Below are 17,923 nucleotides of genomic sequence, written 5' to 3'. Positions count from 1 at the left end.
CAACTATCTGGCCTAGTGCTTCAGTGTTCTCGCTGCTCCATTTAAGCAGGGCATTTTACCGCCCTCCTTTCATATTCTGCCCCCCTCTTTTATTTTCCCGCACCCTACTATAGTTTACAGCACCTATCAAAGGAAACAAGCCGCATTGTGTGTACAAAAAAGCAACTGACAAAAAACTTCAGTAGCTTTAGTTACCGAACATAATTTTACAGTATTTTTAACAGCCTCCAATTTATCCCATACGGTACCTGTATCTATTTGTATGTTTGATACACACAATAAAAGTTATATTTTATTTGGTCAATAAAAATATTTAATTTTTTATGGAATGGGCAATCTCCGACTGAAAAAGAACTTATTTGGTGCCAAATTTGTCACATGCTGTCTTTTGTTTCCACTAATTATCGTCTGATATTTTGTCTTCAATTGCAAATTTAATTGGTTGTAACTGATGATTTTTACTTTTTGTCATTTCTTTATAAAATATTATAAACAATCCATTTTTGGGGGGATATCACTGCTTATAAAAACAACGAAAGTGGTAGTGTTATCATTAAAATTATTTATCTTGGGTGCCAACTAATATATACACCACCTTTACAAAAACAAAACTACTTTTTATCAAAGTGATTGATTCATTCATTGAAGATGCTAGGAAATAAAATGAACAGATCCCACATTAGGGGATCATTTTACAAACATCTTTGTTTTTCACATATCCTGAAATCTTTATTAAAATAATATTAAAACTTTGACCGGTTCAGCAAAACCGAAACAGCCCGGTTCAATTAAAAGATGAGTCGGCTTGTATTTCGTTTCAACTTTTTTATATCCGACAGGAAAAATAAGGAGTATCTCTTTCCATAAAGTCAACCAACACATAACAATATATGGTAACCTAGTGAAAACAGTGATTGCAGGGCTTCTAGATTATGGTAGCCCCACTCCCATGGCTAGTGATATTCAATGTTGGGCTAGTAAATTACTACTATTGCCATGCCCGACGGATAGTGAAAAAAGTCAAATGTTGCAAGTAAGTCTATTTTGTAAATATGAATAGCCTCCCCCCCACCCCAACCCCCCTAGTGTTAGTGTTTTTAAGCTCTATCTCCCTCTTTAGGTGACATATCTGATTATTACTATTATTTAGTAAAATTGTATTAACTTAAAGTAAAGTAGGGCTAGTAAAAAAATTTAATCACTTATCCTATGGCTATGGGATTTTATAAAAATTCTAGAATCCCTGGACTGTGCTAATAAAACCTTTAGACTCGGGACTCTAATAGTCTGAGATATTGATGTCATGACGCCATACGAATTGTATGCGTGTGAGTCATTTGAGATTGTGTCTGGACTCAAAATGTTTATAAGCACAGGCCCAGATCTGCTAAATGTTTTGCTGGTAATTCTGTTATAATTTTTACATGAATTACATATACAACCAATTACATGTATATTGTGAACTTGTAGACTTATGGAAATACATGGTGAAACGTTTCCAAGCAATTTCAAATTGCCTGAATATGAATATTTGTTCCAGCCACTGTGGCGGTATGTGTGTGTGGGTGGAGGGTGGAGGGGGGAGGACTTCATCTTATGGAGTTATGCCAGTAGATTGGTGATCAGTGCTGCCGTTGCTGGAAAACTGTAACAAAGCCAAATACTGTGATATGTACTGTCCTGTGGCCATCTATGGATATATTCATCTAAAAAGACCCCTTATTGTTATATCAGTAGTAGGCGTAGCTGTTGTTTATAAATATTATTTCCTTATCCCAAATTAATTTTTATGCTATTAACCATTGAAACTAATACCAACATTTACTTACAAGTACACTGATATCTACCAAACGAAAACTTACATCCAAACATCGCTGTCATATCCAACCGTCTGTTGTAATCATGGCATAGTTGTAACGAATCTCAAGACGATCAGATTAAAACTAACTTTCTAGTTTTCAACTACCGCCTCCCAAATACGACTACTTCCTTCTTCTTCTTCTAGCATACCGAAATTGACCGAGGTATTCCGAATGATTAACCGAAGTCATTCGGAACTGCTCGGATAATTTTACGAATAATAAAATCAATAATAGAATAGATAGAATAGAATGTTTAACAACACCCCAGAATGATAAAAATTAAAATAAAATAAAGGAAAAGTTTGTTTTGTTTAACGACACAACTAGAGCACATCGATTAATCAATCATCGGCTATTGGATGTCAAACATTTGGTAATTTTGACTCGTCTCGTGGTCATCAGATTTAGAGGAAACCTATAGCTGCTACATTTTTCCCACTAGCAGCAAGGGATATTTTATATGCACATTTCCCACAGACACGAAAGCACATGTATACTACGGCCTTTGTCCAGTTGTGGTGCACTGGTTGGAACGACAAACAACCAATTAGTTGAATGGATACACCGAGGTGGTTTGATCCTTCGACGTAAGCAACTCACGCAATATGTATGTGTATGATAACCATGCTATAATTATATAAAATGCTCTTTCTCTCGCTCTCTCCCCCTCACTCTCCCCCCCCCCCCCACCCCTCTCTCTCTCTCTCTCTCTCTCTCTCTCTCTCTCTCTCTCTCTCTCTCTCTCTCTCTCTCTCTCTCTCTCTCTCTCTCTCTCTCTCTCTCTCTCTCTCTCTCTCTCTCTCTGTGTGTGTCTGTCTCCGTGTCTGTGTCTGTGCCTCTCTTGCATGGATTCAAAAATATGACTTGATTTTATAAGATAACTGAAACCGGGGACTGCAGCTTTAAACAACATAGGCGTGTGGGCTCCCATTTTTCTAGGGGGAGGTGGGGTGGACAGGCTGGATTTTGCCCGAAATTAAACGAAAATCCCCGAATTTGAATAACAACATTTATTCATAATAGCATTACTGCTAAGCAGCTATGGGTGCAAACGAGTCACTACGTATCTTTATATGCAGATAAATTACAACTAATTTTGAGGGTAGAATGATGGAAATACATGGTAGAAAGGTATCAGGTGAGCACATTTTGCTTGAATATCTCTATCGTTTTTGTCCGAATTCGAGGATTTGCTCCAGCCCGGGGGGGGGGGGGATTAACCCCCCCCCCCCCAAAACACACACACACACACATACACACACATGCCCTACTGGATTAACACTGTTAAAACACACTGAATAACTGGGGAATGGGTGGTATCTGGATAACACAATCTTTCATATCAGTAAATTGTCTCTCATAACAAATTAAACAAAGACAATGCGATCAGTATTTACAAACATGGAAAAATAACATATCACAGTCATCCTGAGGCAACACTTACCGATTATACAAAGAACAACTATTTTTCGAAAGATATATTAATAAACTACCAGAAAAGCTATGGACAACACTCTTAAAATTTAGAACGTCTAACCATTACCTACTCGTTAAAAGTGGACGCTGGAATAACATATATACTCATAGAAGATAGAATTTGTACATTATGTAATGTAATGGACATTGACGACGAGTTCCATTATCTTTTCATTTCCCTTTTTTTCTTAATTCAAGAGTCCAGTTGCTACACCCATATTATTATACGCGACCAAGTACTTATGAATTTAGAGAACTAATTGAGTATAAACGAATTAGTACCCTAAAGAAATTAGCATGTTTCATAAATATAATAATTAATGAATTCAAACGCCCTTGACTACAAACACCATCAAAACCAAAAATATTTAATAAAATATTACCATTATATACTGCACCATATATACGTTTAACAATCTATTCGTTTATAAGTACTTGGATACCCGTATATCTGTATTAAATATCTGTATTATTACATACTATATTGATATGTGTCATTGTTTTTGTTTGTGTATGTGTTTGTGTATGTATGTAATTAATATATTTGCACACCATTTCTCTTTGGACTCATCCTTCGGGACTTAAAATTCCATAGCACCAAACCACCCCTCCGCCTGTTACTGATCACGGTCGGACTGCAGGTGCTCCCTTGCACCTGACAGTGCAGGCGCCCCCCCCCCCCCCCCCCCCCCCCCCCCCCCCACTTCCTGTCCTGGACGGAGTAACCGGCTGAGGCCGACACCTGCGCCCAGGACAGGCGTGCGCTATAACAGCTTGCTCTGAATGTGCACGTTAAACTCTCTGACCTGACCTGACCTGGCTGTCAACCATCTTGTCACGTGTATATAACAAAATGTTTATGTATATATTCCTCCTATGCCGTTGTGTAATGGCCCGAGTGTAAATAAAGTCTCGTCTTGTCTGTTCAAATCATGCAGTAAGTAAACTTTTTCACCAGCGGGTTGCGTCAGGTACCAGCAGTCCAACTTGGTAATCAAAGTGTAAGACTCCATCCTTTTGGGATGACGTTGGCATGCAGTGGTCACACATATTCTTTAATAAATTATAATTACCAGGGCTCCGTTTTACAAAGCGATTTTGGCAGTGCATACTTTCACTTTGTGCACTTAAGGTGATCTTGGTACTGAGATCGCTTCGTAAAATCGGGTCCAGGACCTCGTTTTACGAAGCGATCTTAGCGCTAAGTTCACCTCAAGTGCATAGCTACCGTATACCCTTTAGGTAATCTTAGCGCTAAGATCGCTTCGTAAAACGCCACTTCATGGGCTACTCTTTTCGATTAGCAGCAAGGAATCTTTTATATGCACCATCCCATAGACAGGATAGCACATACCACGGCTTTTGATGTACCAGTCGTGGTGCACTGGCTGGAGCGAAAAATAGCCCAATGGGCCCACTGACGGTGATCGATCCCAAACCGACTGCGCATCAAGCGAGCGCTTTACCACTGGGCTACGTATCACCCCGCATTGGATAAAAAAAAGTTATTGTTAGTTTTCAAAGTCGCTCTACTTAACTATAACCACAGCTGATTTTATTTCGGGATCTTCACATCCCTCCAGGTGATCCCTGAATAAAGACCTTAAACCCCAGCTGAAGTCTTCTGTGCTAAATAGAATCTTCGGTAACACATACGTCGTGGTTAGGCCATCGGTCTACAGGCTGGTAGGTACTGTGTTCGGATCCCAGTCGAGGCATGGGATTTTTAATCCAGATACCGACTCCAAACCCTGTGTGAGTGCTCCGCAAGGCTCAATGGGTAGGTGTAAACCACTTGCACCGACCAGTGATCCGTTACTGGTTCAACAAAGGCCATGGTTTGTGCTATCCTGCCTGTGGGAAGCGCAAATAAAAGATCCCTTGCTGCCTGTCGTAAAAGAGTAGCCTATGTGATGACAGCGGGTTTCCTTTGGAAAAAACCCCTGTCAGAATGACCATATGTTTGACGTCAAACAGCCGATGATAAGGTAAAAACAATCAATGTGCTCTAGTGGCGTCGTTAAATAAAACAAACTTTACTTTACTATTCCTCATTTTGACTGAATGTAGCACCGTGTCTTCTCTACCTGGGTACTAGAAGAGAGCAAATATTACATTGTCAACTTCCTCTTGGTATTAGTAATTTAAATTGTCATAACTTTTCACGTTTTATATCAGATGAACCAACCTGTGGCTGTGGGCATTATATTGAAGATTCTGAACATTTCATTCGGTATTGCCCCCTATACACTGAACTTCGGAACAAGATCATGTTTCAATATATAAATCTTGATTTCACTACTATTCTTTCTGGAGATCCAAATTACTCAACACATCAGAATGAAGTTATGGTTAAGCCTACTCAGAAGTTTATTATTGAAAATAAACGGTTTGATGTATAATGTAAAAAAAAAAATTTAACGACACAACTAGAGCACATCGATTAATCAATCATCGGCTATTGGATGTCAAACATTTGGTAATTTTGACTCGTCTCGTGGTCATCAGATTTAGAGGAAACCTATAGCTGCTACATTTTTCCCACTAGCAGCAAGGGATATTTTATATGCACATTTCCCACAGACACGAAAGCACATGTATACTACGGCCTTTGTCCAGTTGTGGTGCACTGGTTGGAACGACAAACAACCAATTAGTTGAATGGATACACCGAGGTGGTTTGATCCTTCGACGTAAGCAACTCACGCAATATGTATGTGTATGATAACCATGCTATAATTATATAAAATGCTCTTTCTCTCGCTCTCTCCCCCTCACTCTGTCCCCCCCCCCCTCTCTCTCTCTCTCTCTCTCTCTCTCTCTCTCTCTCTCTCTCTCTCTCTCTCTCTCTCTCTCTCTCTCTCTCTCTATCTTTTTTGACATATTAAATAATAAGGTGCTTTAATTTTATCATATCACTTGATTGTTGCATCTGTATATTCTTTATGATGTAATGGAGATGTCTTAATATAGGCATCGCCTGTTGACCGATCCATGACCATTAAAATTTGGTAATAAATATATTTAAAGCAAAAGGGCAGGCAAAGAAAACATACTACCGGGATGTGGAGGCAATGTCTGTGCCAAAATAAGTAATTTATGATAGAAAGGAAGTAATTTTAGAAATGTCCATGAATGTGGGCAGACAAGTGATTGACGTACCATGTTGTACACCTCAAGGTTTGTACAACCATCATTTTGTATAACTGATCACCAGTTTTATATGGGCTTCAAATACCCTTGGCAGGGTCTCTCTTTTTTTTTCTTTTTCTTTTATTATTATTATTATTTTAATTTTTTTTGCACTTTGCCTCCACTCTAATTAATACGAAATGCTAACACATTTATTCATCGAAGGTTAAACGTTCTGTTTATTACTGCATTATGATTACACTTTATTTAATTTGCTGATATCTTGCGCCGCGTTATCGGACGAGAAAGCCACGGCCGAGTTGATCGTCTGCTTCCCAGGTGAACACGTTGGAGCCCATATAGAAAGCTTTCCCAGACACCTCCACGATCACGGACTTGTAGCCACCGCACGTGGTCTCCTCAACGACCTTTCCGGTAAATATGCCGCCAGTGGTTCCACTCTGGAATCTGCGGACCTGGCCCAGATGGATGAGCGCCTTGTGGTGCTGGAGGGCGACACGTGCTGTGACGCCAGATCCACACGGTGCCCTGTCCACCTGAAATTAACACAATGGGCAGAATTTACAAATCTTGCACTGGCGTAGGAAGCCCGTGTCTTGTTTTTGTTAAAGTTTATTTTGTTTAACGGTAGGTCATCATAGATCGAATATTTTTGTAAAATCCATTGAACATATGATATAAATATAAAATAGACAAATCATTAAAAATTAAATATAAAACGTGAAATAAAAGCTTTACAGAGACAGACATATTCGAACTAGGTTCGTCGGATCAATCCCCCACGGCGGACCCATTCCCTTATTGTTTTGTTTGCCGTCCCAACCAGTACCCCATGACTAGTATAATAAAGGCCATGGTATGTTCCATCCTGCTAATGGAAAATTACAGCGAGTTTTCTCTAAATTACTAAATGTTTGATATCCAATGGCCGATGATTGATATATCAATGTGCTCTAGTGGTGTTATTAATTTTTTTTTAAAATTGAACAGATTCCTCTTTCGATCTGCACTGCCGGCCGCCTTCTTTGTACAAGGATCTTTGTGTGCTCAGGTTCAGTCGGCTACCGTACACATCGTTTAAATACAGTGTGTATAAAGACGAATTCCATCAATACAACCGCAATGGACGTAGCCATCTCTCACGGCAGCTGTATACATTGCCTTTGGTAACTATCGCTGGTTATCTACATGGCTATCGTATTTGTGTGTGGGGTGGGGGGGGGGGTGGGGGGAGGAAGGGGTATCCAGTGTAAGGCCACCACACCCCCATGTAAACATCCCCGTGCATAGCGCAGGTTATGCAAGCGTTACGTCTAGTATTACACAGAAGAGTCCACCAACCTGCCTGTCAGCAAAGATACAAATGTTGGTCGTGGCGTCCTCGGAGAACCGATCCTGTCCGTCCGTCACGATCGTCCCCATCAAGTAGTTGAGCCCACTGCTCTCCGGGTGGGAGATTTCAACCTGGCTCTTCACAGCAGCTGAACACGGCAACAAAGAAAATATCAAAGACAAAAAAATTAAGAAAAATGTTTTATTTAACGACGAACTTAACACATTTCGAGAAGCGGGAGATGTTACATTCTGCTGGCTACGATTACATATTTCCGATATAAAAATTGCTTGCGACTAATCGAAGAGTGGCCAATTCCGTGGCGGTTTCCTTTCTAATAATCTCTATGGCCCATGTTTGATGCCGTATAATCGTACTTAAGATGTGTTAAAAGTTTGTTGTGTTCAGCGACACCGCTAGAGCATATTGATTTATTAATCATCGGTTATTGGATGTCAGCCATTGACATATATGTGGTCTTAGAAAGGTCTTAGCAAGGGATCTTTTATATGCGCCATCCCACAACCAGGATAGCACATACCAAGGCCTTTGATATACCAGTCGTAGTGCACTGACTGGGACGGGAAGTAGCCCAATGGACTAACCGACGGGGATCTATCCTAGAAAGACCGCGCATCGGACAAGCGTTAAAATTAGCACAGGGCTATATGCGTCATTCCACAGACAGAACAGTACATACCCACGGCTTTTGTTATACTAGTTGTGGAGCACTGGCTAGAACGAGAAATGGCCCATGTGCCAACGGATGGGAATGGATTTTAGGCTGAGCGCACATCAAACAAGCGCTTTACAACTATCTATGATGCATCCCGCCCCATATTAATTTTACATTCACTGGATTGTCATATAGTCGTTACGATAGAGACAGCTTTTTGATGTCAGTACGTATGTATTCTGGTATAATATAAAATTGTTGAAAAACTTCGATACATTAAAACTGCCAATGCCGCTGTCAGTAAAACACTCGATTCTGTTTGATACAAAATTCAACAAAATGAAGAACGGCAAAAAGACCATCCCATAACAAACAAACAAACAAAAAACCATACCACAAAACAAAACAACAACAAAAAGAAAACAAAAAACGACGAAAAACAACATTTTATCATTAGGAACAACAACTTTTTTTCACCATGCGTTTTTGTCGAATGCTACTAAATTTATTTGAATTGGCTGATATCTTGTTTTAATCATTGCACATATATAGAATGGGAACGTTTTGTGTTTAAATTATTGACTCAAACCTTTGTTACACTGAAGGCGCGCATACGTTTACAACAGCGCGATTATACCCCCTCCCCGCCAAAAATAAAATAAAATACTACTACTACTACTACTACTGCTACTACTATTACTACTACTACTACTACTACTACTACTACTACTACTACTGCTATTACTACTACTACTGATACTACTACTACTGCTGCTACTGCTACTATTACTACTACTACTACTACTACTACTGCTACTGCTACTGCTACTGCTACTATTACTGCTACTGCTACTATTACTACTACTACTACTGCTACTGCTACTATTACTACTGCTACTACTACTACTACTACTACTGCTACTGCTACTGCTACTGCTATTATTACTACTACTACTACTACTACTACTACTACTACTACTACTACTACTACTACTACTACTACTACTAATAATAATAATAATAAAACAAAAAATAACAATATATCAAAAGGTATTTGATCCGAGTAATTCCTGTGGCAAACAACAAAAATTTCATCTCAGTCTAGCGCACACGTTGCTATCGTGTACGACAAAAATTGCACATTGTTGCAACGGTCTGCAATGGTGTTTAAAGACAGACTAGCGGAAATTTACCACTGACGGCATCAGCAGCGTAGGCCACGTCTCTTGCGCAAGCTGTGTTCAGGTTTAAAGCCAGGGTCTTCGCCGATACCAGAGCGTAGAAGACGCCTCCATAGCTAATGTCCACCTTGACCTTGCCGAAACCTTCTACGTCAACCACGACGTCTTGAATGAAAATGAAAAATACAAAACAAAAAAACCCCAGTTCAAAACAGTTTGACTTTCCTTTTTCTTTCACAATATAACTGGATTTATCGACAAAAAAAACAACAAAAATATGAAGAAAAAACTCCAAAAAAAAACAAACATAAAAACGCTAACACAATATCAAGGGATGCGGGATTTAGCTCTGTCAGTTGAGGTGCTTGCGTCGCAGGATCGAACCACTTTGGTGGACACATTCACCACAACTGGTCAAAAGCCGTGGTATGTGCTTTCCTGTCTGTGAGAAAGTGCATATAAAAGATCCCTTGCTACTAATGAACACATGTAGCGGGTTACCTCTGATGACTACGAGTCAAAATTACCAAATGTTTGACATCCAATAGCCGATGATTAATAAATCAATATGCTCCAGTGGGCTGTCAGTCCATGACAATGGGTTAGTTGTTAGTTGGTTAGTGGTTAGTGAGAGAGAGAAGAGGTTGTAGTGGCCTTACACCTACCCCCACTGAGCCCTTAAGAACTCGCTCTGGGTTGGAGCCGGTGCCGGGCTGTGAACCCTGTACCTACCAGCCTATAGTCCGATAACTTAATCACTTCGCCACCGAGGCCGGTCCACAGACTGTTGTAGACGTCGTGAGAGCAGAAAGTTGGCCAACTTTGTTCTGGTGGTTGGTAGTCTGAACCTAGCATAATGTGTTACACAATAATAATCGATTGTAAAAGCGCTCAGACTAGCAACTCGACAGCTGAGCCGATTTATCCTAGTAGCATTATTATGTAGCACGTGCTACGAATCCCGTGCTTCAGGTGGTCCAGCGGTGATGTGTACATTTATTTTCCCCAGGTCATTCCCTCCCTCTCTCCGAGGGGGTTGCAAAATATAGGGAAGGGGGAACCCGCCGTTATTTGTGATACAGGCCCCGCGGATCCTTAAACCGGCTCTGCTGGACAGTCGTAGACTAAGACCAAATTGTTTAACGTGCACATTCAGAGCAAGCTGTTGTAGCGCACGCCTGTTCTGGGCACAGGTACTGGCCTCGACCGTCTCCTCCGTCCAGGACAGGAAAGGGTGGGGGTGAGAGGAGGGACCACCTGCGCTGGCAGGTGCAAGGAAGCACCAGCAGTCCAACCGTAGCCGTTAACAGGCGGAGGGTGTTATGGTGCTATGTAATTTGGAATGTTCTGTAGGATTAAGCCAAAAAGGAAGTGGGTGCGCATTTTGATGAGGGAAATTTGGCGCAATTTTGATAGTCGTTCACTCTGAGCCTAGCAAACTTTAACTTTTATTGTCACCTGCTTCGAGGACGAATGCTGGGACACTTCGAAACCTGACGGACCCAGTCTTCTCGCCGTCAAACTGAACGAAGGCCCGCACCAGACCACAGGGACACTCTATAGCAAGCTTCGTCTCGGGGCACGTCCTGGACGTCACCAGTCCCTTGTCCACGGCATACCTAGCCAGGGCAATGACGGCGTGTCCGCACATGTTGCTGTAACCGTTGTTGTGCAGGAAGATGACGCCGATGTCGGCCTCGGCAATCTTTGGTTTTACGAGCAGCGCGCCGAACATGTCGAAGTGGCCTCTGGGTTCAAGCATGAGCAACCTGCGGTAGTCGTCCAGATGTTGGCGAGTGTAATCCAGTTGTTCCAGCACGGTGGAACCTACTGGATGGGGGAAACCCGACTCGATGATGCGCACTGGCTCACCGCTTGTGTGCATCTCCGTCGTTCTGATGGTGACGTCGTCGTGGAGGTCGTCAGTTGTCGCCGTGGAGTTTTCTCTTGACATCTGAAATGACAGTTGTAGCAAGTATATGCATATATCAACGAGTCTGGGTCGGGACGTAGCCAAGTGGTAAAGTGTTCGCTTGATGCACGGTCGGTCTAGGATCGATCCTCGTCAGTGGACCCATTGGGCTTTTTCTCGTTACAGTCAGTGCTCCACAACTGTCGTAACAAAGTAAAAGGTAAAGTTTGTTTTATTTAACGACGCAACTAGAGCACATTGATTTTCGGCTATTCATCGGCTATTGGACGTCAAACATATGGTCATTCTGACACTGTTTTTTTTTAGAGGCTACTCTTTTACGACAGGCAGCAAGGGATCTTTTATTTGCGCTTCCGACAGGAAGATTAGCACAAACCATGGCCTTTGTTGAACCAGTTATGGATCACTGGTCGGTGCAAGTGGTTTACACCTACCCATTGAGCCTTGCGGAGCACTCACTCAGGGTTTGGAGTCTGTATCTGGATTAAAAATCCCATGCCTCAACTGGGATCCGAACCCAGTACCTACCAGCCTGTAGACCGATGACCTAACCACGACGCCACCGAGGCCGGCCTGGCGTAACAAAGGCCGTGGTATGTACTATCCTGTCTGTGGGATGGTGCATATAAAATATCCCTTGCTGGTAATCGAAAAGAGTAGCCCATGAAGTGGCGACAGCGAGTTTCCTCTCGCAATATCTGTGTGGTCCGTAACCATATGTCTGACGCCATATAACCGTAAATAAAATGTGTTGAGTGCGTCGTTAAATAAAACATGTTTCCCTCGTCTTTACCGCCGAATGTTTGGCCTTGGCGGGAGCTCTGAAGTACTATACACAATGGTGTTTGGCCTTGGCGGGAGCTCTGAAGTACTATACACAATGGTGTTTGGCCTTGGCGAGAGCTCTGAAGTACTATACACAATGGTGTTTGGCCTTGGCGGGAGCTCTGAAGTACTATACACAATGGTGTTTGGCCTTGGCGGGAGCTCTGAAGTACTATGCACAATGGTGTTTGGCCTTGGCGGGAGCTCTGAAGTACTATGCACAATGGTGTTTGGCCTTGGCGGGAGCTCTGAAGTACTATGCACAATGGTGTTTGGCCTTGGCGGGAGCTCTGAAGTACTATGCACAATGGTGTTTGGCCTTGGCGGGAGCTCTGAAGTACTATACACAATGGTGTTTGGCCTTGGCGGGAGCTCTGAAGTACTATACACAATGGTGTGAAGTAATCTTGAGTCGGACACCTTTGATGTTTAGATCAATGCTAGTATGTTCGTTTAACTTTGGTGTATTAATTGATTACTAGACAAAAGCTTGTATTCCGTAGACTTCAATTTGCATATTTTGTTTGAGATTTGACCGGGAAATATTTTTAATTTTTATTTATTTTATTTTATTATTATTATTTATTTTATTTTATTTTATTTTATTTTATTTTATTTATTTATTTTGGGGGAAGGGGTTTATGGCCCCAAAGCTTATTAGAATGCTACTGTAATATGCTTTAAAATGATATATGATACCAACTTTTTGCACTGGACTCATTGTAAATATATGTAGTTACATGCGTGTATGACATAAACAGGTTTTGTAAATTCGGTTCTGTGACAGTATCGTGCTTAGAATATTTCTCTCTGTATGTCCGGTGTGCCCTTGGTCGTTTTAGTTTACATGTGCAGGCGCGGATCCAGGGAGGGGGTGGTCAAGGGGATCCGAACCCATCCCTCCCACCCCGCCGCTCAGGACAAAAACAAAATTTAAACTTATTTTAATGAATGAGTGAATATATTTAGGATAATTGGACTATCGTAGGTTTGAAAAGCGACCCAATGGAGAAACTGTACTACAGCAAGGAAGGAAATATTTTATTTAACGACGCAGTAAACATATTTTAAATACGTTTATATGGCGTAAAGACATATGGTTAAGGACTAGATACGAGAGAGAAAACCCACTGTTGCCACATCGTGGACTACTCTTTTCGATTAGCAGCAAGGAATCTTTTATATGCACTATCCCACAGACAGAATAGTACATACGACGGCCTTTGATATACCAGTCGTGGTACACTGGCTGGAGCGAGAAATAGCCCAATGGGCCCACTGATGGGGATCGATCCCAAACCGACCGCGCATCATGCGAGCGCTTTACCACTGGGCTACGTCCTGCCCCTGAGTTTTTCTCAAAGAAAGTGAGGATATAGCTAAGAGTCCTGCAGCCTATTTCACTAAACATCGGAAATTTACGTTTACGTGCAAAACGTAACTTACGATGTTTAGTGAATTTGGGTCCTGGAACATCCTCCGAGTACTAGCGACACGGGACATTGTCCGTAAGTTGTTCATCACAAACTGTATCAGGTGCTAGCGGGTGATGATGAACCACCAGACTTCAGCGATGTTGGTTTATTCAAGAGATCGGACATTACAGATGTTAGTGACAAAATACAGTTACTGAAGTGTTACATTCGTCCAGATATAGCAAGTTTAAATTTCCCATATAAGCAAAGGAACTTGAAATTCAACTGTCCATAGTTGGATCAGTTCAGGGTGTATACTACCAAATCAAATCCCATAGACGATAATAGTAACATATGTGGCTAAAACTCCTACCTGCAACGTATCAATCGACATAAACGCCACGGATATAAATGCTACCACCCCTCATACTTAAAGTGAATCAGAACAAATTGGGGGTCAAGCTGCTCGTTTCTGAGATAACGGGTAGCGTCTATGACTACCCTAGTTCCGCACAAAATTCGAGTACTTTTTTTTACAGGTACCCCATACATGTTTCAAGCACAAGGCTACTTGACACATTGGTACTAGATGAAATAAAATTGCATATGTTTTTTACCCAGATGAAACTATTATTTTTTAAAACCAACACACTCACATTTATAACCAATCACAGGACTTGTGGTGTTCACTTCTCACCTCCAAATTTGACCCAGCCGGAAGTTATTTGGTTTAGTACTACCTTCGGGTGCCCTGTCCATAAGCGTACGGGCTCTCGTTTTTGTATTGGGGCGGGAAGGGGCGACAGCCCGGCTTTTGTCCGAATTAAACAAAAATGTCTGAATCTGCATAACAACATTTATTCATATTAGCATTACTACCAAACAGCTATTATAGGGTTACAAACGAATTTCTACGCATTTTTACATGGATTAAAACTAATTCAGGTAGTACTAAACCAAATAACTTCTGGCTGGGTCAAAGTTCGAGGTGCACCCAACTTTTGATAGAGAAGTGAACACCACAAGTCCTGTGATTGGTTATAAATGAGAGTGTGTTGGTTGTAAAAAATAATAGTTTCATCTGGGTAAAAAAAAATTGCAATTTTATTTCATCTAGTACCAATGTGTCAAGTAGCCTTGTGCTTGAAACATGTATGGGGTACCTGTAAAAAAAAGTACTCGAATTTTGTGCGAAACTAGGGTAGTCATAGACGCTACCCGTTACCTCAGAAACGAGCAGCTTGACCCCCATTTTTTTCTGATTCACTTTAAGTGTAAGGGGTGGTAGTATTTATATCCGTGGCGTTTATGTCGGTTGATACGTTGCAGGTAGGAGTTTTAGCCACATATGTTACTATTGTCGTCTATGGGATTTGATTTGGTAGTATACACCCTTCAGAATGATGGAAATACATGGTAAAAAGGTATCAGGTTAGCACATTTTCCCCGAATATCTGTATAATTTTTGTCCGAATTTGACGTTTTGCTCATGGGCTTGTCTATTCCAAGAATAAGAATGGTTGTTATTGTTTGTCATGTGTTCTCTTTGCGCGCCATCCTGGTGAATGAGGGTGTCGGTTTGGGTCTCTGGTTGAAACTCTTTTCACTGATTTCCATAGTAAAGTTCTTGGACAGGAAGGGTTATTTACTACTTACGAATCATCAGTTACAGCTAGAGAATAGGCTTTCAGCTGTATGGACATTTTCACAACCAGTACGACATGAACAAGGCTGCATTGGCCAGTATAATTGACTGCTGCATAATTTATCTTGTTGGACGGGAGGGAGAGCGGGACCTAGCCCAGAGGTAAAGCGCTCGCTTGATGCGCGTTCGGTTTGGTATCGATCCCCGTCGGTGGGCCCATTAGGCTATTTCTCGCTCCAGCCAGTGCACCACGACTGGTACACCAAAGGCCGTGGTATGTGCTATCTTGTCTGTGGGAAAGTGCATATAAAAGATCCCTTGCTGCATTAGAAAAAAAAAAGTAGCGGGTTTTCTCTGATGACTACGTGTCGAAATTACCAAATGTTTGACATCCAATAGCCAATGATTAATTAATCAATGTGCTCTAGTGGTGTCGTTAAACAAAACAACCTTTAAACAAAACAAACTTTAATTTATCTTGGTCCCCAGTGTTCAGCACCACGTGGTCATCGTAATGACTCGACTGCAGGTTCCAATACCAACAAGGGAAACTTCCAGGCATTAATTGAATTTCGCGCAAAGACCGATGCGCGGTCGTTTTGGGATCGATCTGCGCCTTTAAAAACAATATCAACGATGCAAAGTTTCCGTTCTTTAGTATAATGGTTTCCATCGAAAACTATATGTCACAGTTATCAAATGTTTGACTTTGATGATTAATAAATCAATGTGACCTTAATAGTGATGTCATTAAAGGCATATTGTCATAGACCACTGACCTATTTAATGGTCTAACATAGTATTACCTGAACAAAAATAATTCGATTTGTCCCTAAATGTACATTATTCAACCATCTCCATAACCACCATTCTCCATTTATCAATGATATTTTGTAAAAATAATTGAATTATGGCAATGGTCCATAATTCAAAAACTAAAAATGCCGAGAGGGTTGACATGGATTTCACTCCATCATGGTTCCGTTAAGTTGATGCGATAGCTAGATTTGGTTTCCAATAATTAATGTAATTTTTATTTATTATCCATTTTTAGAGAAATAAGGTCCTTAAATCCTTGACAGTATGCCTTTAAATAAAACGACCTTTAATTTTTTTTATATATGGGACTAATAACATTTGTCGTGAATAATATATATATATATATATATATATATATAACAAGCCTACAAAAGTTTATTTTGCTAAACGACACCACTGAAGCACATTGATTAATTAATCTCCGGATATTGTATGTCAGACATTTGGTAATTCGGACACGAAGTCATCAGAGGAAACCCGTTACACTTTTTCCTGTGCAGCAAGGGATCTTTTATAAACCCTGCAATGGTATGTTTTGTTTTTTGCCGTTGTCATTTTCTTAATTACATGGGTTCCCACAGACAGGAAAGCACATACAGTTGTGGTGCACTGCCTGGAACAAGAAAATACTCAATCAGTTGAATTAATCCACCGAAGTGATTCGATCCTGCGACGCAAGCACCTCAAGCGAGCACTCAACCAACTGAGCTAACTCCCGCCCCGATGAGTTTACAAATACTAATTAACTTTGTAAAATGGTATGTACCTACCTTTGTCTCACTTGAAGGTTTCGTTAACTGTTTCGTTTAAGGATATAAATAAGCAAGTTTATAGTATGTGGGTTCCCACAGACAGGAAAGTACATACAGTTGTGGTGCACTGGCTGGAACAAGAAAATACTCAATCAGTTGAATTAATCCACCGAAGTGATTCGATCCTGCGACGCAAGCACCTCAAGCGAGCACTCAACCAACTGAGCTAACTCCCGCCCCGATGAATTTACAAATACTAATTAACTTTGTAAAATGGTATGTACCTACCTTTGTCTCACTTGAAGGTTTCGTTAACTGTTTCGTTTAAAGATATAAATAAACAAGTTTATAGTATATATATATAATAACTGGTTAGAAATGAATTGCTTGTTAAGCATAAGCCATTAGCAAAACGTCAAACGAACAGTATAGTCCAGCAGAGAAGCCTCCAATATAGAGGGTATTGTACATTTTATAGTACAGTGTACAAGCATGAAATCTGGGACAATGATTCTGCATACGATATTGGTCATTTTAAGATCGGGACCCATCTCAAAGGTCACGGCCTCGGTGATGTCGTGGCTAAGCCATCGGACATAAGGCTGATAGGTACAGGGTTCGCAGCCCGGTACCGGCTCCCACCCAGAGCGAGTTTTAACGACTCATTGGGTAGGTGTAAGACCACTACACCCTCTTTTCTCTCATTAACCAATAACCACTAACAACTAACCCACTGTCGTGGACAGACAGCCCAGATAGCTGAGGTGTGTGCCTAGGACAGCATGCTTGAACCTTAACTGGATATAGGCACGAAAATAAGTTGAAATGAAATGAGGTCACCTGTATTGACCTT

At 41.0% G+C, this 17,923-nt stretch overlaps 2 protein-coding genes across 5 annotated transcripts in view; both read right to left on the bottom strand.

Annotated features, from left to right (window-relative positions):
- Positions 1–1,990, bottom strand: part of LOC121390371 (phosphatidylinositol 4,5-bisphosphate 3-kinase catalytic subunit beta isoform-like) — a 60,277-nt gene extending 58,287 nt beyond the window's left edge. For both annotated transcript variants that reach the window (XM_041522168.1, XM_041522169.1), the window contains exon 1: positions 1,863–1,990. The gene's annotated coding sequence lies outside the window, so the exon portion shown is untranslated. The remainder of the gene's footprint in view (positions 1–1,862) is intronic.
- Positions 1,991–6,692: 4,702 nt separating this feature from the next.
- LOC121390587 (trans-L-3-hydroxyproline dehydratase-like) lies at positions 6,693–17,501 on the bottom strand. 3 transcript variants are annotated; one of them, XM_041522439.1, is made up of 5 exons: positions 17,359–17,501; positions 11,140–11,635; positions 9,694–9,846; positions 7,833–7,972; positions 6,693–7,027 (listed from the first exon to the last, which is right to left on the bottom strand). In XM_041522439.1, exons 2-5 carry the CDS (start codon positions 11,633–11,635, stop codon positions 6,764–6,766), a joined length of 1,053 nt encoding a protein of 350 aa, XP_041378373.1. In that variant the 5' UTR covers positions 17,359–17,501; the 3' UTR covers positions 6,693–6,763. The 3 variants fall into 3 exon arrangements, with proteins under 3 accessions (XP_041378373.1, XP_041378374.1, XP_041378375.1); XM_041522440.1 differs by lacking the exon at positions 17,359–17,501 and adding an exon at positions 17,089–17,137; XM_041522441.1 differs by lacking the exon at positions 9,694–9,846.
- Between the last annotated feature and the right edge of the window lie 422 nt (positions 17,502–17,923).

Source organism: Gigantopelta aegis, chromosome 15 (assembly GCF_016097555.1).
Source record: "Gigantopelta aegis isolate Gae_Host chromosome 15, Gae_host_genome, whole genome shotgun sequence".
Lineage (NCBI taxonomy): Eukaryota > Metazoa > Mollusca > Gastropoda > Neomphalida > Peltospiridae > Gigantopelta > Gigantopelta aegis.
Note: the sequence above shows the minus strand (reverse complement) of the source record. Positions and strands in the feature narration are given on the sequence as shown.

Bases quoted from the DNA above. Each gene is read 5' to 3' on its own strand.
- LOC121390587 (XM_041522439.1), bottom strand. From the start codon at position 11,635: ATGTCAAGAGAAAACTCCACGGCGACAACTGACGACCTCCACGACGAC. The intron at 9,847-11,139 runs GTGACAATAAAA...TTTTCATTCAAG, and splicing joins AGCATTCGTCCTCGAAGCAG to ACGTCGTGGTTGACGTAGAA. The intron at 7,973-9,693 runs GTAAATTTCCGC...TGCCGTGTTCAG, and splicing joins CGCTGCTGATGCCGTCAGTG to CTGCTGTGAAGAGCCAGGTT.